This window comes from Chrysemys picta, chromosome 2 (genome assembly GCF_011386835.1).
Source record: "Chrysemys picta bellii isolate R12L10 chromosome 2, ASM1138683v2, whole genome shotgun sequence".
Lineage (NCBI taxonomy): Eukaryota > Metazoa > Chordata > Testudines > Emydidae > Chrysemys > Chrysemys picta.
The window spans coordinates 17,474,867-17,501,673 of record NC_088792.1 but is presented as its reverse complement, the minus strand read 5'-3'; the positions used below and the strand labels follow the sequence as shown (position 1 = coordinate 17,501,673).

At 44.7% G+C, this 26,807-nt stretch overlaps 1 protein-coding gene across 1 annotated transcript; it reads left to right on the top strand.

Annotated features, from left to right (window-relative positions):
- Positions 1-1,468: 1,468 nt before the first annotated feature.
- CRYGN (crystallin gamma N) lies at positions 1,469-17,520 on the top strand. The gene is made up of 4 exons (XM_005297166.4): positions 1,469-1,603; positions 2,065-2,313; positions 5,410-5,555; positions 16,205-17,520. Exons 1-4 carry the CDS (start codon positions 1,583-1,585, stop codon positions 16,338-16,340), a joined length of 552 nt encoding a protein of 183 aa, XP_005297223.3. The 5' UTR covers positions 1,469-1,582; the 3' UTR covers positions 16,341-17,520.
- The last annotated feature ends 9,287 nt before the right edge of the window (positions 17,521-26,807 follow it).

The following is a 26,807-nucleotide window of genomic DNA, read 5'->3' as shown; positions in this document are numbered from 1 at the left end:
ACTGGGTTATGTTAACACCTTTAGCCCATATATTCCATCTAAATTAATACAACAGGATTCCAAAGGTATTAAACCTAATTCAATAAGGTTTAATTTAGGCCTAGTCTACACTAGGAAATGAGGTTGTATAACTACTTTGCTGAGGGGATGTGAAAAATCCCCAACCTTTAGCGACACAGTTAAACCGACAGAGCTGCCTCTCAGGGAGGTGGGATACCTATGCTGACGGGAGACTCCCTCCCATTGGGGTAGGTAGTACCTTAATGGAAGTGCCACAGTGGTGCAGTTTTGCCACTGCAGTATTTTAAGTGTACACAAGTCCTATAATCAATAAAGTTCACTCAGAATATTGTAGGAAATTGTCAGTCTTGTCACAGTTACATATGGCAGCTTCTTCTATTTTTCTAATGTTAAAAAAACCCAGTTTTTCCCAGGCTTTCTTTACATCATAAAGAAAGATGCAAAAATAGGTAGATGGCTATATTGTGAGGCAGTGTTGTCTAGTGGTTTGAGCCGTAGACTGGGAGCCAGGGGACTTGGGTTCTATTCCAGTCTGCCCTGGGCTTGCTGTGTGACCAGTAACAAGTCAGTTTGTCTCTCTTTCTCCTCCAACTCTTTGTTTGTTATTTTCTATTAAGACTGTACACTCTGGGGGGAAGAGACTGTCTTACTATGTGTTTTGTACAGAGCACTGCACAATGAGCCCTAGAAACTATTGTAATACAAGTAATAGTCCTTTTTTGTTGTTGTTGTTGCTGGTCACCTTTAAGAAACTTGTGGATTATAGAATGTGAAGCTGTATGCCCAGGGAGCCATATTTACTGGTATTTGTGAAATCTGTTATTTACACAGTCAATGGTGCCTTTGCTTAAAATCCCTGGGAAGCATTTTATTCCCAAATTATATATGTATATCTTGGTGCTTAGCTGCATCTGTGTTGAAATACCAGAACATTAACAAACATGACAAATAATGAATAAATTGTGAGTTTTTAAGCACCGACTCTGTGCACCAGAGAGGGTGAGGTGTTTGGCTTTCAGGAACGCAATCTAAAAAAGTGTTAAGGATGGATGAGAAGCAGTTCCTTTGATGGATGACGTACAAATCATTATTGTTAAGGAGTCTTTCAAGGATGCTCACTTCCGAGCTCTCCAGCCCCAGTAGAGAAGAGTGAGCTGAAAAGCAATGGCCCATTTAAAAAGAAGAAGAAAATGCCAATAAAAGAGCCCCCGCTTCCGAGCAGCCACTTTTTTAGAATTTCCTTATTGCCCGTTCTAAAAACAAAGTCCTCTAAAAGGAACGCTACATGTGCAACACGAATCAGTCAAATCCCTGCCAAACAAATCTTTTGTTAAATCATACGCACTAAATCGAAACTCTGGACTCAGCAGGGCCCGACAGTGGAAGTTCTGCCTACTAAGCATGATTTTTTAAAGCCTCCTATTCCTGCTGTATTGTTACGCAGGTCTCGTGATACCAGCCTTGTCTCTCCTCACTGGTATATAGCGGGGTATCCAACATTTCTGTAGATCACATTTTTGGTTTGGCGTCTGCTTTGGCTTTGGTTTGCATCCAGCAGAAAATGTCTCAGTATTCGGGAAAAGTAAGTAAAAAAAAACAACTGCTTGGTCCTCAGCTCAGGCCAAAGAGCCAGAGTTCTCTCTAGGCTGAGATAGTAGGAATTTTCCTAGGTTAGGTTAAGGCAGAGTGAGCTCATGTGGTGATAATGCTAGTAATGAATGTGGAGAAGTGGAAGCAAAGTTGTTAAGGAGGGGAAAGGAGCAACTAGAATGGGGTGTACTTTGATAGCTGTGCTTCCTGTTCAAACATTTATATTTACAAAAGAACAAGAGAGAGGTGATATAAAGCCACATGCAGTGTTGTAAACTTGGCCTGTGTTACAATTCTCATTAAAACAAATACTCCAGTGACAATTTAGTTCTCCGCTGGTTGGACACAGAATTAAAGAACCACTATGTCTGCCAGAATAACAATGCATAGTACAGACAGGCAGTCTGTGTTTGCATGTGCCACAATACAGCATCCTCTCCCTCCTCATTTCAGATCACTTTCTATGAGGGCAAATACTTCACAGGCAGGAAGCTGGAGGTCTGTGGGAACTGTGATAACTTCCAGGACAGAGGTTTCATGAACCGAGTGAACTCTATCTGTGTACAGAGTGGAGCTTGGATCTGTTTTGATCACCCAGACTTCCGAGGACAGCAATACGTTTTGGAGCATGGGGAATACCCTGACTTCTACCGTTGGAATGGCTATAATGATCACATGGGCTCCTGCAGGCCTGTCGGAATGGTTAGTGACAACTTTCAGTTAGTTTCCAAGAGGTTTGTTTTTGTTGCTGAACTATCTGGTTGAGGGGGCCGCATTTGTGCCTTTAGCTGCCATATTAGCTGGAGTCTAAATAAATATCTGAGAAAACGAGCTTTATAGGAATAATACACAGTTAGGAAGTAGACAGCATTCTGGGGAAAGCAGACCCTCTATGAACAGTCTTCATAGGCCACAAAATAGCATAACAATTTCCCATGTTTTCAGGACAAGGGGAAAATCTGTGATTTTTATATGTGAGGGCAATGCTCCTACAGCATCACGTGCATTTATTTGTAATGTTAAATATTATGAAATATTTACATGCAAATGAATAGCAAAGTTCTGTGCACAAGGCAGGGCTCTACTCTGATATTCTGCTCTCTCTGTGTGTGCAGAGCTCCTGATGACGCCCACTAGTAATCTGTGTGTGTATATAGGGAGGACAGGCCATGGGAATCACAATCTGCTGTGCAAACCAGAGAGGAGAATGTTGCTGTGGGACAGCTCTCAGGCTCCTGGCAAAGTCACCCACATTATTTCCTGTGTTTCAAACTCTGAGCACCCCTGAATTAATACCAAATATGGCCCAGATCTCTCTCGCGCGCGCTCTCTCTCTCTCTCTCTCACTCACACACACACACACACACACACACACACACACCCTTTACCACTCTGTGGAGGAAATTTAATTGGGAGAAAAAAATTGAACCTGGTTTGAGCTTTCCATTTGATCCCAACATCACCTGCTACTGGTGGGAGAATGATTAAAGAAAATTATTCACAGGTTATGGTCACTTACAGGTTGATACAGCCACCAAGTCCCATTGGGTTGTAGCTTTCTTCGGTTTTGTGTAAAACTTAGCCTAAAAGAATATATATGTGTGTGTGTTTGTGTGTGGATATATATTGCACAAGGACTAAAACTCCACAGGAGATGCATATAAGACCACACATACTTCTCTAGACTCTAGAGCATCTTCTCCAATTTAGGAATCTGCTCATTACTCTTATACAGGCAGCTCATATTGGAAGTCCTGAAAGCTGTCTGACCAGTACCCTGCAAACTAAAATGAGGCTGTACATCAACAGGTGCCTCTTTGGACTAGGTCTACTGAGGGCCCCGTTCTCCATTAAATAAATCTGGTGTCTCACTAACCCATAAGGATTTGTCAGCCCTTGAGCCAAGCTGCTGAAGGGGACCTTTTCTTACATTTTAAACTGCCATGAGAAGGTATCGGTGGGAGCTGTACCAAGCCAATACTGCGGTCTGTCCCATGCAGCTCTGGTTGGTGTATGTGGTTGGAGGATCCTGCACAGAGCTGCTCTTAGAACTCTGCCAAGGATGTGTTGATTGGGGCTGGGAGGCAATTGATACACCACATGAGAAAAATGAAGGGTGTGTGGTGTCACCCCCATTCAAGCATGTGTGTTGTACAAGTCAATGAATGGCTGTAGCCCTATGCTTGGTGCTCCACTGGTTGACCCCTGCCACCCCTCCATAGTATTAATGGCTTTTTTTCTTCTTGGCTGGCACACAGTGGGGCCTGTTGCTGATATACTAACTTTGCTGGGTGAGTGACCTCACATCAGCCAGGATGAGATGCATCACTCCCTTAACCTGGCCTGAGGGGAGGTAAATGTAGATCTTTGGGGAAGTAGACTCTCTCTCTCTCTCGGCTCATGTTGGAATCAGGCCTTTTCATTCAGCAAAGGGAAAGGTTGTCTTTATATGAGCATTTCAATGAGACTCCCTCAGCATGCCCAGTGCAGCGATGGCAGAGATATAAGTCTATTGTGCAGGGGATGGTTTCCAATGTTTAATACAGAATCCAGAGAGGGGAATATGAGCTTGTATCAAGGGTACCACACAGAACCTTGTTTCCAGTTCCTTGGAGACCCACTGAGACTCTGTGGGCCAGTAGCCATGAATGCTTTTCTTCCCCTCAGGCCTGTGCTCCATCGCTCTTATACAAGTGAGAGTTTTAAAATATTTCAACAATTCAGGCAACAGTTACACTGAAGAATGTTTGGTCAGGAATGGTATCTGAGATCCCACTGCTGGAGAATGCTATGGGATTTTTGGCACTACAATGTAGCTTTTTCATGCGTAATGCGATTTATATGAAAATTTCTTTCGATTAACTCCATCACAAATACCTATGGAGAAGACAGCAAAATTCCCCCAAAGGTATTTACCTCAACTCACCCTTGAAGGCTTTCATAGCTAGGACTCTGGGAAGATATTTTCCTTTTCTTTTTAAAGAAAGGCACAACATCTTGTGTAAATAACCACAGATATGATCGGAACTGAAGGAAAGTGCAAACTGGGGAAATATTCTAATACCTCTGTGTATTTTGGATGTATTAATTTTTTTGCACTATGTTCTTATACTTTTGTTCATGCAAATTTCCAATATTTTGTGTGTGTGGCATTTTTGGTTTTTTTAAGTGTATATGTGGAGTGGGAAATGGTTATGTTTGTGGTGTGCGTCTTTGTGAACAGTGTTTAAGTACACCTCTACCCCGATATAACGTGACCCGATATAACATGAATTCGGATATAACGCAGTAAAGCAGCGCTCCGGGGGGGCAGGGCTGCGCACCCCGGCGGATCAAAGTGAGTTCGATATAATGCGGTTTCACCTATAACGCGGTAAGAATTTTTTTTGGCTCCCGAGGACAGCATTATATCGGGGTAGAGGTGTACTTGTTTGGTGGGGGAGGGGATTTAGAGATGAAAGATGTGGGGGTATATATGGTAAGTACAACATGAGCAATAAGTTTGTGTGTGAACAGTGATTATGCAGGTGTGTGAATGTTTGTAGAGGTATATTTTGGGGAGGAATTTCTGTGTGTGTGTTTTTGTGAGTGAGCTGTTTGTGAGAGACATTTGTATGTTTATGTGGGTATTTGGGTGGGTATTGTGAGGATGTGTTTGTGGGTGGGCAGTGTTATTGTTGGGTTTTTGCCACATTTCTATGATGAGGTATCCTTCTTGCTTTCTGTTTATCTTTTACAATCAGGGGAAACAATTTGATGCATTGTCTTTTAAGTTTACTCAAATCTCTTTGTCCCCAGCATGGTGAGCATTACAGAATGGAGATATTTGATGGGAGCCATTTTAGTGGTCACTGCATGGAGTTCACTGAAGATTGCTCTTTCCTCCAAGGGCAGGGCTGGAACAAGAACTGTGTCAATGCCATCAAAGTGTACGGAGATGGAGCGTAAGTAAGAAAGGATATAAAAGGAATGCAACTGCTATGTCATTCTATCTTGAAACACAATGAAGCTCGCTTTCCACACAAGCCCAATCCACTCTGTCACAGGGTAGCTGGTCTCTGTGGATAGACTGAGCCCAGCTCCCCGGACTGGAGCAGGTGAGCCTAATCCAGCTAATTAAAGAGGGCTGGGCTACACCTGGGCAGCAAAGGCCACACTGGAGTGGAGCTAACTCCTGTGGTGAGTTCTGGAGCAAGAGGGGGGTTCAGGGAAGCAATCCTGCGGCTGCCCCTCCAAGGAGGGAGCGGAGCTGGCTGAGGCTGGGATGCTGCCAGGAGCTGGAGGGTCAGAGACCCCTAGGCAGTGCTTAATCTGTGCCAGGGCTTGCCAGAGCTGAGCCCTGGCCTTCTAGGCTTGGCAGCTCATAGCCCCAGCGCCTCTGGGCTTGCTGCGTCAGTTAGGACTATAAAAAAAATGGCTTGAGCCCTGGCACCTCCTTCATTACAAATTAAGCACTGCCTGTAGGCGGGGTGGCCCTGAAGCCTGGGGGCCAGGTACTGACTTCAGACTGCACTCTGGTTGTTTCTTTAACCTCTGTCACAAAAGAATAAACTTCCTTGACTGGGACTGGGGGTGGCAGTGCATGTTTGGAGCTGGGGTGCAGCAGCGGCCATCCCACTAAAATTGTTGCAAAGACTCCCATTGCCTACGAAAGGGCTTGGACCGGTGGAGGAAGTTTGGTCATCTTGATCGATACATTTACTTGAGGGGAGGGGGTTAAATGTAAGTTGAGTACTCTTGACATCTACAAGAGGTTGCTAATGCTTCAGATAAGAAGTGACGGTTCTTCCTGGTAAGGTTTAGGAGTCATCTGAATCTTTACCTTGAAAATAATTTTTCTCTGACAGACAATGGTAACCACCAGTTAAAATGTAGTAGATTGGGTGCAGTAAATGGCTGACTGGCTTGCTATTTCATGAGTTTGCTAGAGAGCTGACAGTATTGAATAAGTGCACGGACTAGGAGGATTAGCTACTTTAGGGATTTGCTATTGGGACATGGAGCCTTTTGACCCCTGAGGTTGCTGGTTTGAATCCAGCCCAGGTTAGCAGTGAGTGTCTACGTGTGCTGGTTGTTTGGTGGCCTGTGTGAAATGAGCTGGTGGCCTCAGTCCATTACCTAGTAGTTAGGTGTCTGCATCACAAAGCCAACACCATAGCTAGCACTAACTGGAGTCCTTTGGGCCAGATGTGAGCTGGCAAGGAGACTGGACAACCCTCTTCCCCTTATAGGTGGTCCAAATCAGGGTAAAGCCATGTCAGTGGGATATTGTGGGGGAAGATTTGCTTTGCTCTGTACCTTTTTGTGGATATGGAGAGGATGTCCGTGTCCAGGGTGTGCTGGTCTGACACCCTTCAGAACACTACACTCATTACACAAGACCAAACTGAAATAAAACCAAAATATCTTGGACTGGAATGAAACCAAATGTGTGAAGGAGGCAAAGGCCCTGCCTTCACCAAAGCTGTGTGGAAACAGCAGTCTCTGCCCAGAAAGGTGAGCACATTGCTAAGAGTCAGAGGAGCAAATAGAAACTTTCTTCTCTTCTTCCCAAGAGGAGTCAGCCCAGGAACTGACTTTCTGCTCTGCTCCTGCTGCTAGGAGAATACAGGGTCCTGGAATTGAGTTGTTTCTCTCTGTGACTGTTGCCAAAGAGTGATGGGACCAATCAATGCATTGCAAAGCTTGAATGGGACATGTGGCTTGCTGTGCTTGTGGGTGAAGCCTACTGGACAGTGTGTCACTGTCTAATTTCAGGTTGTCAAGGGGAGGAGGTTCCTTATGAAGATGGTTCCTGCTTTCCCACTCGCCATTAGAAATCCTGTGGGATTCCCCAGCGTGGCTTCAAGGTACTTAGAGATGGGCCAAGGCTACAGCATTAAATCTGAATTTAAACGTTGATGTCCCACACCTTGAAGGGGTGTGTGTGTGTGTGTCCATGTGTAACTCCAACTGACACCGGTCGTTGGCGGGTGGGATCAAACCTGGGACCTCTGGAGCTTAGGGCATGAGCCTCTACCTCATGAGCTAAATGCCAACTGCCTGTTGCAAACGCATTTAACTCTCTCTCTAAGTGGTCTCGGTGCCACTAGATGGGACAGAACACCACACCCAGGAGGTGTGTGGATTACACATGCACACACGCAGATCCAGTGTGTCAGGTTGGGTCCATCTCGAGCTATGAGATACTAGAGTTTAGGGAAACATTTTCACTGGGGTGAAAATGGGGGAAAACTGCGGAGTCAACTCAGTCTGATTCCAACCCCATAGCAGACAGACCAGAAAAGGGAGCAGCTCAAGGCTCTGTTTCCACACACCCAACCTGGGCAGCCTGGGGGCCCTGTAAATCATAAAGAGCCACCCTGGCTCCAGTTCAAACCACCATTTAGACAAAGGCACACACTTGGAGCAGGCCTTTAAGACCAAGCAAAGCAGGCAGCCCCTAGGATCACTGTTTTTGGAGCTCTACAACCCATCTACATTGATCATCTCATGGGCCTGCCTGTCTCCCTCTCTAGCACTGGGACTAGAAGGGGAGGGAGGAGCTCAATGCCAGAGTCCCACCCCTCTCTGGCAGCTAGACCAGAGGAGGAAGATGGGTCTGATCTTCCCTTCTGACATCTTGGGACCCTGCTTTTGGTTGAGGCCACTGCCCATAGTGCCATGTAGTTCCACTTACTCAACTCTGACTAGTCAAGAGTCAAGACTCTCCTTCTGGGGAAAGTCAGTGCCCCCTGCACACCCCAACCACGTGTACCTGGTATTGCTCCTTGGCTTATCCAGAGGAAGGGGGGTTTTGTGACACAGGACTGAAATCATTAAACTTGGGTTCTGATCTTGGCTGCAGAGCCATTGTTTGATCTTGGACAAGTCACTCGTGAACATTTTCAAACCCGAGTGCTGAAAGTTTGGTGCCTAACTAAGCCTGATTTTCAGAGGCACTGAGCTGCCACAACTCCCATTGACTTCAATAGCACTTTGAAAAATCAGTACTCAGTTCATTGCCTAGTGAATGTAGGTTTCTAACTTCTGTCACTCATATTTGACAATGTTGGCCATAATCTCTCTGAACTTCATTCTCCCTGTGTTTAAAATTAGGATAATAATAATAATATTTCCCTGTATCACAGTACTCTTCTGAGGTTATATTCACTGTTGCCTTTTGATCCTTCACTGTAGCAGTGCCAACTATGATCAGCCCAGTTTCTATCTCCCTTACATTTTCAGACATCCTTGAAACCTTTTGCAAAGTGAGGGTTGTGCAGAGTTTGCCTTTTGTCACTGTTTTGGGGGAATTAACATTTTCAGGGGGAAAAATTTTGTCTCTTTTTTTCAGGAACACATTTGTTGTTTTTGTTATGTCATTGGTTATTTTTCTGTTTTCATGTACCACATTTCCTTTTACCAACAAACACATTTCGTTGGAAGTGTGTGTGCTGGGGGAGTGTGGAGGGGAGGCAGAAAGATGCAGAATTCTCTAAGAGACGGGAAGTGTTTGGCTTGTGCAAGGCACAGCTGGGTCTGTGGTTACGCATGATGCTTCCATGCCAAGAAAGCATCTTCACTGAGCGTGATCGGTGAAAAGAAGGGGAAGATCTTGCTAAAAGAAGTTGGACAAAGGAGCCCCATGACCATCATGTGATTTGGTGGTCTGTGTTGCAGGGGAGTGGCCTGGATTATTGCACAACCCACATCTACAAATTGTTTTGATGCTGGACATTAGAGGCGGATTAAGGTTCATTGAGGCCCTGGGCACAAAGAACATTTGGGCTACCGACATGCCCTCCCTGCCCCCTACTACTCCCCTTCCCCCCAAGGCACTGCCCCCTGGCCTGGCCAGAGGCCAGGCTGTGGTAAGAGCCACCCAGGGAGACCTGGACCCTCCACCTGCCCTGAGCAGCACATTTTGGGGGGGCAGGGACATGTGCTGGGGACTGCTCTCAGGCATCCCAGCCCCCCGTTCAAGGCAGGTGCAGGGTGCGAGGCTCCCCACAGCTGCCTGGGCTCTCTGTGTGGCTCTGATCACAGCCTAGGGCAGTGGTCCCCAAAGTAGGGGTGCAGTGGGGCCCAGCCCTGCACCCAGTCCCAGCTGTGGCACTGCTCCCAGCTGCGGCCCCGCTCCCGGCCCCTCAGGACGAAATGCAGAGACAAAATTTCTCGATACTTTAAATGACTGCTTCTTGGAGCAGCTGGTACAGGAACCCACAAGGGGAGAGGCAATTCTCGATTTAGTCCTGAGTGGAGCGCAGGATCTGGTCCAAGAGGTAACTATAACAGGACTGCTTGGAAATAGTGACCATAATATAATAACATTTAACATTCCTGTGGTGGGAAGAAAACCTCAACAGCCCAACACTATGGCATTTAATTTCAGAAAGGGGAAGTATGCAAAAATGAGGAGGTTAGTTAAACAGAAATTAAAAGGTACAGTGACTAGAGTGAAATCCCTGCAAGCTGCATGGACACTTTTCAAAGACACCATAATAGAGGCCCAACTTAAATGTATACCCCAAATTAAAAAACACAGTAAAAGAACTAAAAAAGAGCCACTGTGGCTTAACAGTGTAAAAGAAGCAGTGAGACATAAAAATGCATCTTTTAAAAAGTGGAAGTCAAATCCTAGTGAGGTAAATAGAAAGGAGCATAAACACTGCCAAATTAAGTGTAAAAATGTAATAAGAAATGCCAAAAAGGAGTTTGAAGAACGGCTAGCCAAAAACTCAAAAGATAATAACAAAATGTTTTTTAAGTACATCAGAAGCAGGAAGCCTGCTAAACAACCAGTGGGACCCCTGGATGATCGAGATACAAAAGGAGCACTTAAAGACGATAAAGTCATTGTGGAGAAACTAAATGAATTCTTTGCTTCAGTCTTCGTGGCTGAGGATGTTAGGGAGATTCCCAAACCTGAGCCGTCCTTTGTAGGTGACAAATCTGAGGAATTGTCACAGATTGAAGTGTCACTAGAGGAGGTTTTGGAATTAATTGATAAACTTAACAGTAACAAGTCATCAGGACCAGATGGCATTCACCCAAGAGTTCTGAAAGAACTCAAATGTGAAATTGCGGAACTATTAACTATGGTTTGTAACCTGTCCTTTAAATCGGCTTCTGTACTCAATGACTGGAAGCTAGCTAATGTAACGCCAATATTTAAAAAGGGCTCTAGAGGTGATCCCAGCAATTACAGACTGGTAAGTCTAACGTCAATACCGGGCAAATTAGTTGAAACAATAGTAAAGAATAAAATTGTCAGACACATAGAAGAACATAACTTGTTGGGCAAAAGTCAACATGGTTTCTGTAAAGGGAAATCATGTCTTACTAATCTATTAGAGTTCTTTGAAGAGGTCAACAAACATGTGGACAAAGGGGATCCAGTGGACATAGTATACTTAGATTTCCAGAAAGCCTTTGACAAGGTCCCTCACCAAAGGCTCTTACATAAATTAAGTTGTCATGGGATAAGAGAGAAGATCCTTTCATGGATTGAGATCCGGTTAAAAGACAGGGAACAAAGGGTAGGAATAAATGGTAAATTTTCAGAATGGAGTGGGGTAACTAGTGGTATTCCCCAAGGGTCAGTCCTAGGACCAATCCTATTCAACTTATTCATAAATGATCTGGAGAATGGGGTAAACAGTGAGGTGGCAAAGTTTGCAGATGATACTAAACTGCTCAAGATAGGTAAGACCAAAGCAGACTGTGAAGAACTTCAAAAAGATCTCACATTACTAAGTGATTGGGCAACAAAATGGCAAATGAAATTTAATGTGGATAAATTTAAAGTAATGCATATTGGAAAAAATAACCCCAACTATACATACAATATGATGGGGGCTAATTTAGCTGCAACTAATCAGGAAAGAGATCTTGGAGTCATGATGGATAGTTCTCTCCACAAAGTGTGCAGCGGCAGTCAAAAAAGCAAACAGGATGTTAGGAATCATTAAAAAAGGGATAGAGAATAAGATGGAGAATATCTTATTGTCCTTATATAAATCCATGGTACGCCCAAATCTTGAATACTGGCATTAGAAGATATACAGGCATTAGAAAAAAGTTCAGAAAAGGGCAACTAAAATGATTATGGGTTTGGAACGGGTCCCATATGAGGAGAGATTGAAGAGGCTAGGACTTTTCAGCTTGGAAAAGAGGAGACTAAGGGGGATATGATAGAGATATATAAAATCATGAGTGGTGTGGAGAAAGTGAATAAGGAAAAGTTATTTACTTGTTCCCATAATATAAGAACTAGGGGCCACCAAATGAAATTAATGGGCAGCAGGTTTAAAACAAATAAAAGGCAGTTCTTCTTCACGCAGCGCACAGTCACTGTGGAACTCCTTGCCTGCGGAGGTTGTGAACGCTAGGATTATAACAGGGTTTAAAAGAGAAATGGATAAATTCATGGAGGTTAAGTCCATTAATGGCTATTAGCCAGGATGGGTAAGGAATGATGTCCGTAGCCTCAGTTTGTCAGAGGATGCAGATGGATAGCAGGAGAGAGATCACTTGATCATACCTGTTAGGTTCACTCCCTCTGGGGCACCTGGCATTGGCCACTGTCGGTAGACAGGATACTGGGCTGGATGGACCTTTGGTCTGACGCAGTATGGCCATTCTTATGTTCCCCAAATCTGCCCTGCTCCTGGCCCTATCTCCCGGGGGGTGCAGCCCTGGTTGGGGGAGGGGCATGACCGAAAAAGTTTGGGGACCCCTGGCCTAGGGTGACCATATGTCCCATTTTGGCCCCAGACCTCCTGATATTTTTGGCAAAACTGGGCATTTGTCCTGCTTGCTCTTGCCAACTGATCACTCACATACACTTACATCCATTCTTTGTCGCCCATCTAGCCAATCAGGGGTCGATCACACACATAACTGGCAATCTGTTGTTGTTGACTGAAGAGAACAACCTTCGGTCATGGTTCAGATTGCCAGTTACATGTGTGATCCAATACACAACTTCCACCCTCTTGCCCCAGGATCCCAGAGACGAAATTCTTTCTAAACTGTCCCTTTCACCAGATAAGAAAGGCGTTTCAAATGCAGTATGGGGAAGGCTGCATTAGCCTGTGTCTCACCAACTTAGGTTGCCGCAGGCATGCCACATGCCAGCGCATGACTGAAACAATCTGACAGGGCATGCTGCCGAATCACCCCTTTGGCCAGCGCTGCAGTGATCTGTTCTTCTGAGACACCAAACCTGGCGAGAGAGCCCCTGCGAATGCTCACTGGGGACAATGCATGTGCTCACTCGCTGGCTCGGGGAAAGAAAGCTTCAGGATGCAGGTTTTCTGTTAAAACCCTCTTTAAAGAGGGTTGTTTGGCCCTTAAAAAGCTCTCCTCCAGCTGTGCTGTAGTATTCAGGATCAGAAGCCAGGAATAGCCGGGGGAGGTCCCAGATGACTGGAAAAAGGCTAATGTAGTGCCCATCTTTAAAAAAGGGAAGAAGGAGGATCCGGGGAACTACAGGCCAGTCAGCCTCACCTCAGTCCCTGGAAAAATCATGGAGCAGGTCCTCAAGGAAACAATTATGAAACATTTAGAGGAGAGGAAAGTGATCAGGAACAGTCAGCATGGATTCACGAAGGGGAAGTCGTGCCTGACTAACCTAATTGCCTTCTATGATGAGATAACTGGCTCTGTGGATGAGGGGAAAGCAGTGGATGTGTTATTCCTTGACTTTAGCAAAGCTTTTGATACGGTCTCCCACAGTATTCTTGCCGCCAAGTTAAAGAAGTATGGGCTGGATGAATGGACTGTAAGGTGGATAGAAAGCTGGCTAGATCGTCGGGCTCAACGGGTAGTGATCAATGGCTCCATGTCTAGTTGGCAGCCGGTTTCAAGCGGAGTGCCCCAAGGGTCGGTCCTGGGGCCGGTTTTGTTTAATATCTTTATTAATGATCTGGAGGATGGTGTGGACTGCACTCTCAGCAAGTTTGCAGATGACACTAAACTAGGAGGCGTGGTAGATACACTAGAGGGTAGGGATCGGATACAGAGGGACCTAGACAAATTAGAGGATTGGGCCGAAAAAAACCTGATGAGGTTCAACAAGGACAAGTGCAGAGTCCTGCACTTGGGACGGAAGAATCCCATGCACTGCTACAGACTAGGGACCGAATGGCTAGGTAGCAGTTCTGCAGAAAAGGACCTAGGGGTCACAGTGGACGAGAAGCTGGATATGAGTCAACAGTGTGCTCTTGTTGCCAAGAAGGCTAACGGCATTTTGGGCTGTATAAGTAGGGGCATTGCCAGCAGATCGAGGGACGTGATCGTTCCCCTTTATTCGACATTGGTGAGGCCTCATCTGGAATACTGTGTCCAGTTTTGGGCCCCACACTACAAGAAGGATGTGGAAAAATTGGAAAGAGTCCAGCGGAGGGCAACAAAAATGATTAGGGGTCTGGAGCACATGACTTATGAGGAGAGGCTGAGGGAACTGGGATTGTTTAGTCTCCAGAAGAGAAGAATGAGGGGGGATTTGATAGCAGCCTTCAACTACCTGAAGGGGGGTTCCAAAGAGGATGGAGCTCGGCTGTTCTCAGTGGTGGCAGATGACAGAACAAGGAGCAATGGTCTCAAGTTGCAGTGGGGGAGGTCCATGTTGGATATCAGGAAAAACTATTTCACTAGGAGGGTGGTGAAACACTGGAATGCGTTACCTAGGGAGGTGGTGGAGTCTCCTTCCTTGGAGGTTTTTAAGGCCCGGCTTGACAAAGCCCTGGCTGGGATGATTTAGCTGGGAATTGGTCCTGCTTTGAGCAGGGGGTTGGACTAGATGACCTCTTGAGGTCCCTTCCAACTCTGATATTCTATGATTCTATGATTCTATGAATAGGCTCTTAGAATATTGGAAATAAATTATGTAATTGATTCTTAAATTCTATATTTTACCTTTCCATGTAGCTGAGAGTGGGATTCTTTTAGGATTGTCCCATTCCACCCCTTATCTCAGCTTCAAAGGCCCCATGTCAATCAGAAAATGTGACAGTTTTGGGGTGAAATCTGGTATTTTGCTTTCAATAGATGTTTTCTGTTCCACACACAGTGTCATGCACCGTTTCTCTTCCAGTACCACAAATGGCATAATCGGATAGGACACGTGTCTTGTTCCTTTGTAAGGTTCAGTGATTGCGAGAGACTGTTTGTTTGTTAAGAAGAGCATTCAAGAGCTGGAGGTTTTTGGTTTTTTTTTTTAATTGGGGATAATGCACAAAAGTAATTTGTGAAAATTGAGATCACAGCCTTGCGATTAATAATTGCTGATGATTTTGAAGATTTTGTTTAAATTCACATTTACATCAGAGCCACCACTAAAATTCCAATGGTGACTATGCCAGAGTATTTGAATTGACCAAAGTATTGTGATACTTCCTGTACTCAGACTAGAAAGGATTTCAAATACAACAGCAAAGTCAAATAGTGGGGCCCAATAAATGTTTTTTCTCCAATGGGAGATCACTGTGTGCTGCATTGATCAAATAGATTTGCATTTAGAATAAATTTATTCAACCATTGCTCAAAACATGTAGTTCAGAAGCTGTGGGGCCCTGTTTTGATTAAAATTATCAGCCTGCAGCACTCCCTTAACTTAACCAGGAGGTTGGTTTGAGACCTTCCAACATATCAAATTCAAATAGAAAAAAAAAAAAAAAAAACAGCCAAGAAATGACCCTTGTGGAATTCCATAGAAGAAGGGCCTTTGAGAAGATCAGTTATCACCAGTCAGAGAGAGAGTGACAAGATCTGGGCATGGGGAACCAAGTTTACTTTTATAGATAGGGGGTTCAGGAAGATGGAGTGTATTTAGATTGTTTGGGGGCAGGGATGGCCTCATACTGTGTGTGGACAGCACTCAGCAAGATGGGACTCTGATCTCAGTGGGGACCTCTAGATGCCAGGGCAGCCCAGAGGATTCAGAGGGCCTGGGGCAAAGCGAGGGAGTGGACATGTACTCACTGGGCGGCGCTCTGAGTCTTCAGTGGCGGGTCCTTCACTGGCTCCGGGTCTTCCATGGCACTGAAGGACCCCCCACCACTGAAGTCCCGGAGCGAGGTGAAGGACCTCCCGCCGCCGAAGACCCGGAGTGCCACCAGGTGAGTAAAAATTAAAAAGGCGTCTCTAGGCAGGAAAGGGATTCTTGGCCAGGGCTTGTGGGGCCCCTGTGGGGTCAGGGCCTGGGGCAAATTGCCCCACTTCTCCCCCTCCCCTCCCCCCCCACCCCCCCGGGTAGCCCTCCTAGATGCTGTTGTAACACAAATAATAAATAATATGATGGAGTAGTCCAGGATGGTTGTGGAACAGTCAAAAGGGAGCACAGAAGTCAAGGAGAAGGAGCCAGCAGCACTAAGGAGGTTAACCCCACAGAGGAGAGCAGTTTCCATTCTGTGTCCAGATTGAAACTGAACAAATATATTGACTGGGATTTGACCCAGGGCCGAAAGTCTTGTGCCCTTAGCAAAGCAGTGCTCCCTAACTTCCAGGGTGAAATCTGACAAAAGGATTCAGCAAGGGACCAAAGATGGTTATTACTACTGTACTGTATAAATGCTTTCCTGAGTAATCCATTCATTCTCTATTTTAGATGGGTGCTGTATGAGGAACCCAACTATCGTGGCCGTATGTACGTTGTGGAGAGGGGAGAGTACAACAGCTTTAACGTGTGGCAAGCTGACAGTGCAAATATCCAGTCCCTCAGAAGAGTCGTCAACTACTTTTAACTGAATTATTCTTGTCCAAACAATGTCCCCGGTGCAAACTAGAGTTTAATTTTCCTCTCTGCTCACTCAAAGTGTGGAATAAATTCTTAAGAGCTGCTGTTGGCTGCAGGTATTTTTCCCCCATTACACGAGACAAAGTATGTTTTGCTTGATTAGATGGCCTGACTGTACTTTGATTCACATCGCCCCGAAAGGTCAGGTGCCTCTTTTCCCATAGGAGTAAACTGCATTTGATATTAGCTACAGTGTTTCTGGCCAGTTTTTAAAGGGATAATTTTATTCTCCTTTTCACTCCCCCTGTGGTATATATTGGTTTATTATATTGGCTGTTCAGATTCATTTGTCTGATGGTTACTGACAGGAACTGGCAAAATTCCTATAATGCTGAACCGTTGCTTCTCACTGCAAGTCTTTGCATTAGTCCACTGGAAAGTCTGCTGACCCAAGCACTTTAGCTGTCTCTTCAAAGGGACACTGGAAAGGATGGCAGGCCCAGAGTGCATCTGGATGTGATGCAAGAGGGCACTTACAAAGGGCTTCTACGCTCAGCAGTGCATCTCTGTTCTGCCCTTGTGGAGTGGCCTGCAGTGGAGTGAAATATACAAGAATTCTGCAATTTTAAGAGCTCAGAGAAAAGCAGAAGTCTCTATTAATTGCACATTTATAATGGAGCACATGGATACACTTTGGAAGAATGGCAATCTGCATTGCAATTGCACACAGGCTTGAGTCAATACAGGGCCACAGACATGTTGCTGATGAGTGGTGTTTTTTCTTAAACAAATCTGGTTACATCCACTGGGTTTTGTTTTTGAAAAAGAATCAGACGGACCTTGGAATGCCAAGAATGAGTTTTTTACGGTGGAATTTTACGAGCTGCTCACTGCGCCAGTGTTCCCATTAATTGCCTTTATTTTTGTGGCTTATTTTCCAAACATACATATTTTAAATGTACTTTGTAACTTTTTTGTTCATCCTTTCAAGTCAAGATTATTTGCTTAGTGTTGCCCTGTACAAACAACAAAATTAGAGCATTTTATTGGAATGATGCTGTAATGAACGGGCCTGTAGTTGTATGAATATGTATGTATGACATATTATGAAGCCATCAGTAGTGATGCCATAGTTAAGATTGCACTGAGATTTACAGTAAAAGCAGGATTAAAATCCCTTTGTTCCACACGTTGGTGATTGGACTTTTAGTGTCCAGTTTTGGCATAGTAGGACATGGGACAGTTTGGTTTTCTATGACATTTGTTTACAGCGGTATTTACTAACTTTTACAGAAGCACTTAATTATGTTCCCTTTTTGAAATGTTGCCCTTTTCCCTCAAATTTCTTCAGGGTCTTCTATTTGAATCACCGCTGTCTCACTCCGGAATATTCTTTCTCACACACTCAAACCAAAACACACACCTACAACGTGTCTCTGAGATATGCCACTTTTTAAACTTTAAAACTAGCTAAAAAGGGCCCGATTCTCAACTGATTTAAATCAGCACAGCTTAATTGAGTTTGATGGTACTCTCCTGGTCTACACCAGCTGAGGATTTGGCCCATGAATAGTATAATTCAGAATAACACAATTAACATATTAGTTTTCACCAAGACAAGCTAACACAACTGCTCATATCCATCAGCTACTTTCATTTTCAGATGTTGGGAGCTTGTCTCTCCAACTCCCCTGCAGCTGTTGTTGTTTGAATTGCAGTAGTGCTAAGAGGTTGCAAACAAGACTGGGAGCCAGCTTGGTAAACCCTGTACAACCCCATATAAAAGATGGTCTTTGTCCTGAACAGCTTAAAACCTACTCAGGACGGGAAGAGAAACAGCAGCACAGAGAGATGAGGTGGTTTGCCCAAAGTCACGCAGCAGGTCAGTGGCAGAGCTGGTAATCAAACCTCAGTTTCCTGATTCCCACTCCACTAGTGCACACTGCACATGGCCCTGCATCCAGTGGACTCTGGATCAAGCCTCTGGTAGGGCTGGTCATCAAGAATATGGAGGTGGGCTCTGGGAGAGAGCAACAAGCAGTAGCCTCAACACCAACCATAAACAGAATGCCCCAATGTGCACTCCTGCAGATTTCCTTTCTATCATTTCAAACAACACTCACCTCATTTAGAACAATCATTAACACAAATCATCTGCTCACATAAAGCTTCCTAAAAATTACAGGCTGTGTATCTCACACCACACACACGTACTTTATGGAAGCCACACTAACCCTATGTGAATCACTGCCACATATAGGGCTTTGTTTTCAGAGCTGCAGATGACCTGTAGGTTCCATTGACTCCAGCAGAAGCTGTGGGTACTCGCACTTCTGAAAACAAGGCCCCCTGGGTAATAAACATGGTCCGTGTTAAAACTCCCCCTTGGGATGGAGGTATGTGGGCTGTGGGTATGGGAAGGCGGGTAGATAAGATTGAGGAGAAGAAATGAGTGGATTGTAGGTGGGGTGAAGAATGACAAGTGTTTATTTCCCTGTTTTTGTAGGATTTGTGTTGATGGTATGTGCAATCCAGTGATCTTAGCTCTAGGTTAACAAAGATTTTTCTGTATGGGAGTACATATAAAATATGCTCTGCTAGTTAGAATCAGAGTGTCTCAGCTATGCCATAGGCCTTATATTGCTATAGCTAATGTCGCCTTTCCTTTAGCTCCAGTGGGAGGGGCCTGTGCTTTTAACACTGGAAGATCTGAGTTAAAGTCCCACTCTTGCCAAGAAGATCTTGGTGGCCCTGCTGTGTAGCATAATGACAACCATGAAGTCCCTGGTGGTTGTGGATTTGTGTGTTTGCCAGCTCAACTGTACATGCAGGACATAATTGAATAACAGGACCAACAAAATGTTCAGAAACTTGTTAAAATGTTTATTTTCTAAACTGTGGCATAAAGAATATAGCTGCTGAGGTGGTAGAAAGCTTTGGTTAGCATTTGTCTGGAGTCTTATGCATAACTCATTCTTGGTTTAGCAACTCCTGAATAACGTAGCCCTCCTAAACGCATGCTGATTAAAGTCTGCATATTCCCCCATAAAGTCAGGTATTCTACCTTGGCAAAATTCTGCAGGCCTTACTCAGGTAAAACTCCCTTTAAAGTCAGAGCCTGAGAGATGCTCAACACTCGCAACTCTCATTGAAATTACTGGGCTTCATCCTGTGCTCAGGCTGACTTCAATGATCCCTGACTTCAGTGGAAGTTGAGGCTACTTGACATTTTGCAGGATCAGGCCCAGTGGGAGTTGCCAATTCCAGCATCTGTCATGAGCGGGCTTAAGGAGTTTTGCCTAGTAAGGATTCAGGGACTGATTCTGATCTCAGTTACATGAAGTAAATCAGGAATAACTCCATTGAAGTCAGTGGAGTTACATCAGAGTAAAACTGATATGAGAGGACAATCTGGCCCTGAGTATATACTCTGTAAGGGATGTGTCCCTATGTGTCCCTATTGACACTCTCAGTGTTCTGGCTAAACCCTGAAATCAATGGAGCTATGTTGATTTATACCAGCTGAGAAACGTAGCCCATTATATATAGCTAGATAACGTGTGTGTCTGCCTATTACAGTGATATAGAGATAGATAACATATGCTGTGAACTTAATAATAGTTTGGATTGTGTTTGTCTCATAGGCAAGCTGGGCCATCCTGTCTTGTCTTGGGCTCAGCTCTGTGTTCATATGTTCTGGAATGTCGTCATCTAGTCAAGATATCAAATTATCTTTATAGTAATGCCAGAATAGCTCTCTATTGTAATGGGCATTTCCTGTGTTATTCAGAAGGTCACACTAGATACCGTAATTAAAATGGTCTGTTCTGGCCCTAAAATCTATGAATCTTTATGAACTGCAAGGTTTTTTATTTCAGAAAGGAAAACAGAGAAATGATTCATTTACTGAGTGGGATGCAGAAATGCACAATTCATGCCTTGGCTTCTGTGTATTTCGTTTTCTTTTAATTAAATATGGCTTACAGAGGTTTTAGGAGTCCTTTCAGGAGTGGGATTGCTGTTGTTTCATCGGGGCTCTAATCAGCTCCTGAACTCAACACACTCTTATTAAATGTTAATATTCAGTAATATGCATTGTGCTCTATTGCAACCACCTCTAATTCGTTAGTAAATCAAAATTTGGTCCTGAAGAAAGATAGACATGATTTCAATTGAATTGTGACCTTGAGTTGTTTTTAAGGCAGGATTGTCATTTATTTGAATCAAATTCAATATCAGGGCACAGTACAAGAGGATAAAGAAGCAAAAGCGTTAAAATCAACCCAAACTGCACACTCAGGTGCTCTAGGGGTGGTGTGTAATACGTGGAATTTCACCAACCTGCATGCATGTATAACTGTTCCACCTACAGGTTTCAGAGTAGCAGCTGTGTTAGTCTGTATCCGCAAAAAGAACAGGAGTACTTGTGGCACCTTAGAGACTAACAAATTTATTAGAGCATAAGCTTTCGTCTACCTACGCTGACACTAAAACCATGAGCCTCTATTCCTTGAACTGAAGGACCAAGTCCTGAAGCAAAAAGAATGAGGAGTACTTGTGGCACCTTAGAGACTAACAAATTTATTTGGGCATAAGCTTTCGTGGGCTAAAACCCACTTCATCGGATGCATGCAGTGGAAAATACAGTAGGAAGATATATGTACACAGAGAACATGAAAAAAAATGGGTGTTGTCATACCAACTCTAATGAGACTAATCAGTTAAGGTACTCCTCATTCTTTTTGCTGATGCAGACTAACACGGCTACCACTCTGAAACAAGTCCTGAAGCACACTCAAAACCTCTTACGTAGACTAGCCACTAAAGGGAGACAGACCTACATTTTCCTAGCATGTGTTCTATATGCTCTCTCACCCCCACCCCCACAGTATTATGTATTATTTTGTGGTAGCACCCTAGGACTAGGATCTTATTGAGCTAGACCAGGGGTGGGCAAACTTTTTGGCCTGAGGGCCGCATTGGGTTTTGGAAATTGTATGGAGGGATGGTTAGGGGAGGGGGTCGTGGCCTGGCTCCCACCTCCTATCTGCCCCCCCGGACTCCTGCCCCATCCAACCCCCCCGTTCCCTGATGGCCCCCCCAGGACCCCTGTCCCACCCACACACACCCCTCCCTGTCCCCTGACCGCCCCTGGACCCCTGCCGCCCCATCCAACCCCTCCTCTCATTCCTGACTGCTCCCCCGGGACCCCTGCCCCCATTCAACCCCCTGTTCCCGCCCCGACCCCTATCCACACCCCCGCCCCTTGACCACCATCCCGAACTCCCTTACCCTCTATCCAACCCCCCTGCTCCCTGCCCCCTTACTGCGCTGCCTGGAGCACCAGTGGCTGGCAGCACTACAGCCGCACCACCAGGCTAAAGCCGGGCCACGCCGCCGCTGCCACCACCACGCAGCACAGAGCACCGGGTCAGGCCGGGCTCTGCAGCTCACAGCCCCACCGCCCAGAGCCTTGCGCTGGTGGTGGGGAGAGCTGAGGCTGCAGGGGAGGGGGAACAGCAGGGGAGGGGCTGGGGGCTAGTCTCCTGGGCCAGGAGCTCGGGGGCCGGGCAGGACGGCCATAGTTTGCCCACCTCTGAGCTAGACACTGTACACACACAGAACAAAAAGACTGGTTAATCAATTATAGAGTGTAATAGCTTCCAACAGGTTGTCTATAACCATCTATAACGCACTACAGGCCATTTGTGCCATCCCCCTGTAGTGTGAACACCCTTCAATCAGTTTAGCGTAAGTGAATTTGTAGTTGATATAAGCTGAACTGATTTAGGACTGTCCACACGAAGGGGGATTGCACCACTTTAGCTCAATTGGTTTAGAGTTAAATTGTTGCACACACTGTGTGTAGACCAGCCCTAAAACCCTATTGAAAATGATATTTGTGTGTCTTTTAAAGAGTCTGTGGTTGAGATACTAAGTATTCCAGTTTTGCCTTCCCCAGCATAAATGTAACTCAATGAGCCTGATTCTCTGCAGTAAACTGTTACTACACTAGAATAAAAGCACTTGACATGCACTTTGATTTAGAGTAAATTGCAACACAAGGTGCAGGCTTGTGGAGAGCCAAGCCCTGTCGTTTTACAGAAAGTAGAGAGTTTAGTTTAGAACAGACACTCGGCTGTTTTTTACTCATTGTAGAAGATAGAACCCGCACTACCTCTGGAGACCTGATTCTCCTCTCATTTACCTTGGTTTAACACCAGGTTAGCTCTACTGACTTCCCTGGAGTTAGTCCTGATGGACCCTGATCTAATGGAATTGGGCTCAAAGTCTATGATGTGGTAACAGAGCAGTGGGACCCTTTCATTACAAACCCCAAAGTTAGGCAAGACAAAGCCCCAAACTAAGGTTTATGAACGTTTTGGGAGAACTTGAGCCAGGCTTTGCTCTAACCACCCTGTAAGCAACGGGGAGGGATTCCTGATTCTGACTGACAGACATGTAATCTTCTGTGGTTTCAGCTAAACTTCCCTTTGCACTTTTTGCTTTGTTTGAGCCTGAAACACAAAGGAAAACTCAGCAGATGCTAACTGAGCCCGTCCTCTTCCTCTCTGCCTAAAATAATATAGTTCCCTCACTCTGTGTGAAGTAAGGTCCAGCCTACGCTATGAAATCATGTCCCATGCTGAGACCAGTTTCACCGGGGAAGCTTGTGACATGGTAGAGAGACATTTCAGTCTTGCAGGGCAGACAGGAGTGAACCCCATTTGTGAATCCTACTATAGCCTTGAGGAACACAGTGAAGACATGGTCCAGCCTGTCTTCACTGCAAAGCGGAACTGTCAAACTATGTAAACACAAAGGCTGTTCCATCATGTAGCTGGGAACCAAAACTGCTGAGACTTGCAGCGCTCTATGTGGTCAACAGCGGATTTTTGCTGGTAATGCAAGAAGGAAGCAATAGCACTTGAGTCATCTGAACCTGTAATAATAATAATAACAGGACTCCAAGTGTTTTGTTTTATGTGTATCCTGCTGTGACCATAGTATTAATTTCAGAAAAAGAACGCCAATCTCCCTCTTCAATGTGGGGGATACTCATTATCCACTCACATACACATAAAGGGCAAACACAGCTTTGATTTTTGGAGCTCATAACCCCATTTTGCTTGTGAATATAGGAGTTAATAATCTGTGCTTCAAAGTTTTCTGCCCTAAATGTATTAATGAGTATGGCACTGGCTTTGTTGAAGGTTGTTTTCCAACAGGCAACTCCCGAGACAATCAGCGATCCCCATCATAGTGCAGGCTTGGAACTCCTCGATGCTGAAAAAGCTTTTGCACCGAGTGGCCCTTCTTTTTAGCTGTATTCAGACAATATGGGTTTGGACACAAAAAATCCTGGTAGGAATCCAAAAAACTCTGTAACAACACCCCCCCATCCCCTAGGCAAAGGATTAGTCTAATGTTGTTAAAGAGTTTTTTGGCTGGAATGAGATATCAGACAGAGCTCCCCTTTGTTCCAGTTCTTGTTTTATTTATTTTTTCAAATGTAGTGTTGAACCTGTAGCGCAGGCTCTCTGTCAAAATGAAGGGAGATTAGGGAAGGGGTTAGGGGAGTTAGGTTACAAGATAGTCCAAGGTTCTGCTTATTCCTTCCACAAGCTGATCGCACTTTTTCTACCATTTCCAGATCTAATCAACAGATAATAAGTGGGACCTTCATCTGGACAGAATAAAAAATATTACAGCAAATCAGCAATTTTCCCTTGGGTCAAAATCCTCCCTTTAAGAGAAGATGCACAAAGATTTAGTCTAACAGGGGATTGATGAATGGTGTCTCTTTGGGATTTCTGTGTTGATCTTTTTAAACTTAATTTATATGCCATCCAGTTATTGCTGAAATTAAGACTTCTATCCTGGCCTGGGAGTTTTCATTGGATAAAAATGGGTATTGACCCTTGAGCATGGTTTTAATATTTTCAGCACCTTCTCGCTAGGTACTGATATCTGTCACCGTCATTTATGAGCACCCTGAGAGTATTAATAGCTCTATCCTCACACACCCCTGCAAGGAAAGGGAAGCATGATCCCCATTTTACAGATGGGGAGCTGAGGCACAGAGAGATTAAATGACTTGCCCAGAGTCACCCAGGAAGTCTGTGGCAGAGCTTGGGACTGAATCCCAATCTCACAATGCCCAATCATGGGCTTTAACCCCAAGACTAACCTTTCTCACTCTTGCCTTTTCTGTTCTATCTAAAGGCGTCGTCTGTGTTTTCATAATTTTAAAAAATGAATAATTATAGAGCAGAATGGAAAATGTCAGACTGTTTGGCATGGCTCCCAAAGGAGGGCTAAGGTTTGGCTCTTTCTAGCATCCAGTTCTGTTTCTGGACTTGCAAACTCAGCTTTTACCGGTGTGGGTAGCTTGCTACGGAGGCAGTGATTTGAGATCCTCTGCACTCTCTGCTCCTCCTACATTTGCCATCATCTGCTTTGCTCACTCAAATATCTAGATGGCCATTGGTACCTTGCAATTTAGACCAAATCCTTCTCTCTGTTCCAGAGGTGCAACCCTACTAGGGTGACCAGATGTCCTGATTTTATAGGGACAGTCCCAATTTTGGGGTCTTTTTTTTATATAGGCTCCTATTACCCCCCACCCCGTCCCGATTTTTCACATTTGCTGTCTGGTCACCCTAAACCCTACTGAAGTCAACAGGATTTCACTGGTGTAACTAGAGCTGACGTTTGCCCTAGCTTTGCATGGAAACAAGGAAATAGATGCCTGAAACTGTCTCATGAGCTCCAGGGCTTAATTCTGTGCTGCTTTCAGTCTCCATTGGTGCAGCAATCGTGGGGAAACTGGTTGCGATTGTCCAATGCTGAAAGCACAAAATGTGGAATTTGGCCCCCGGTGTAGTTTAGATTAGCTTCAGGGCTGTAATCCACAAGGGGCAGCCACAGGTCAGGCTTAAGAAATTCTGATATAAAAACTGGTTCATAACCACACAGGGCCAGCTCCTCAACCGGTGTAAGCCAGGATAGCTCGACTGACTTAAATAGGGCTACACTGCTTTCCCCCAGCTGGGGATCTGGTCCATACAGTGTGCACAATCCTGATTGTTCTCTGTATCTTCAACTCCCATTTATGGTCTCCAATTGGTACCTATTTAATAAGCACCCCAGCCTAATAATAATTATTGTTCTCATTATTTCAGTGGTTTAGTTGTGAAATTTATGTTGGAGAGAGAACCACAAAAAGGTCTCAAAGGTAAATAGCATCTCATAGGGCCTGATTCTGCTCACACTTACATCATTTTTACACCATAGTACATCCATGCTCATTCTCCACTGCTTTGCACCTTGCGTAGTCATTTTCACCTGTGCAAAGTGAGTACAACATGCTGCCAATCTGATGTAAATGGCTGCACAAGCTGCATAACCCTGGTGACTCAGACCCAATTGCTTGAGTGGAGTTTCTTCTCTCACTCAGAGGCCTGTAAATCATCAGACTCAGCCCCTTACCACTTAGCAAATGATAATATAAACCACAGACACATATACAGAGGAGAAGGAAAATATATTCCCTAAGGGTCAGATCCTCAGCGAGCGTAGACTGCCATCGCTCCAAACCCATGTGATGCAGCACAGGCCTGAAATGTTCTGCTTTTCCAGTGACTGGGCAAAGCTAAACTGGGAGCCAAGGGGTTAATGGTACAACTGCAAATCTCCTTTTTATTTATCTGTGTCACTGTAAGTAATGCATATTTTGAGCACTTGCATCCAAAAGGAATAGATCTGTGAGATGAAATGGATCACTTACACCGCAGAACAGGAAGAGCCTGCAGCTGTCTTCCAAGTGTGTGGAGTGGTTATTTTCCAGGTCCTAGTGCCTTCCACAGCATTTCTGAGATGCTGATGAGCTTAATCATGCCGATTACCAATCACACAGGTTCTCAGAGGGATTTTTTTTAACACTTTGTTTTTATTAACCTATCAGTCCACAAAACCTCAAAAATACGACTTTGGCTGAGCCACATGCCAGGAGATAAATTCAGGCAAATGCATTCTGAAGTAAGCTGCTGTTTGCTGCTCACTTGGCAGTAGGTCGTATGATGCTAAACATTGGGCTTGACTTTCCTGCCACACTTGCTTTGTACTGGTGTAAGTTTTGTGATGTCAGCTGAGACATTCCTGATTTACACCCATCTGAGTGAGGGGAAAATCAAGCCCATTGGGTGTAAACTAATTAGCAATCAGGTGTAAGTGGGTATAACTGGCAAAGCAGTGTGTTTTTCACTGATTTGGCATTGAGTGATTGTGCAAAACTTAGCTGACAAAGGGCCTGTAGGGCATGTTGCCAATGCTTGAGATTTTATCATGCGTGTCACAATATTTGTTTGGCTTTTAAAATGCTCTAGCTCCTGGAGTCCTGTGATTATGTGGAAATCTCAGCTTTCATTTTTAAAAAGACCATATGTTTCTAGCCTTCATTGTTGCAAAGAAA

Coding starts and splice junctions, on each gene's coding strand:
- CRYGN (XM_005297166.4), top strand. CDS start 1,583: ATGTCTCAGTATTCGGGAAAA. Junction 2,314..5,409: donor CCTGCAGGCCTGTCGGAATG/GTTAGTGACAAC, acceptor CTTTGTCCCCAG/CATGGTGAGCATTACAGAAT. Junction 5,556..16,204: donor AAAGTGTACGGAGATGGAGC/GTAAGTAAGAAA, acceptor TCTCTATTTTAG/ATGGGTGCTGTATGAGGAAC.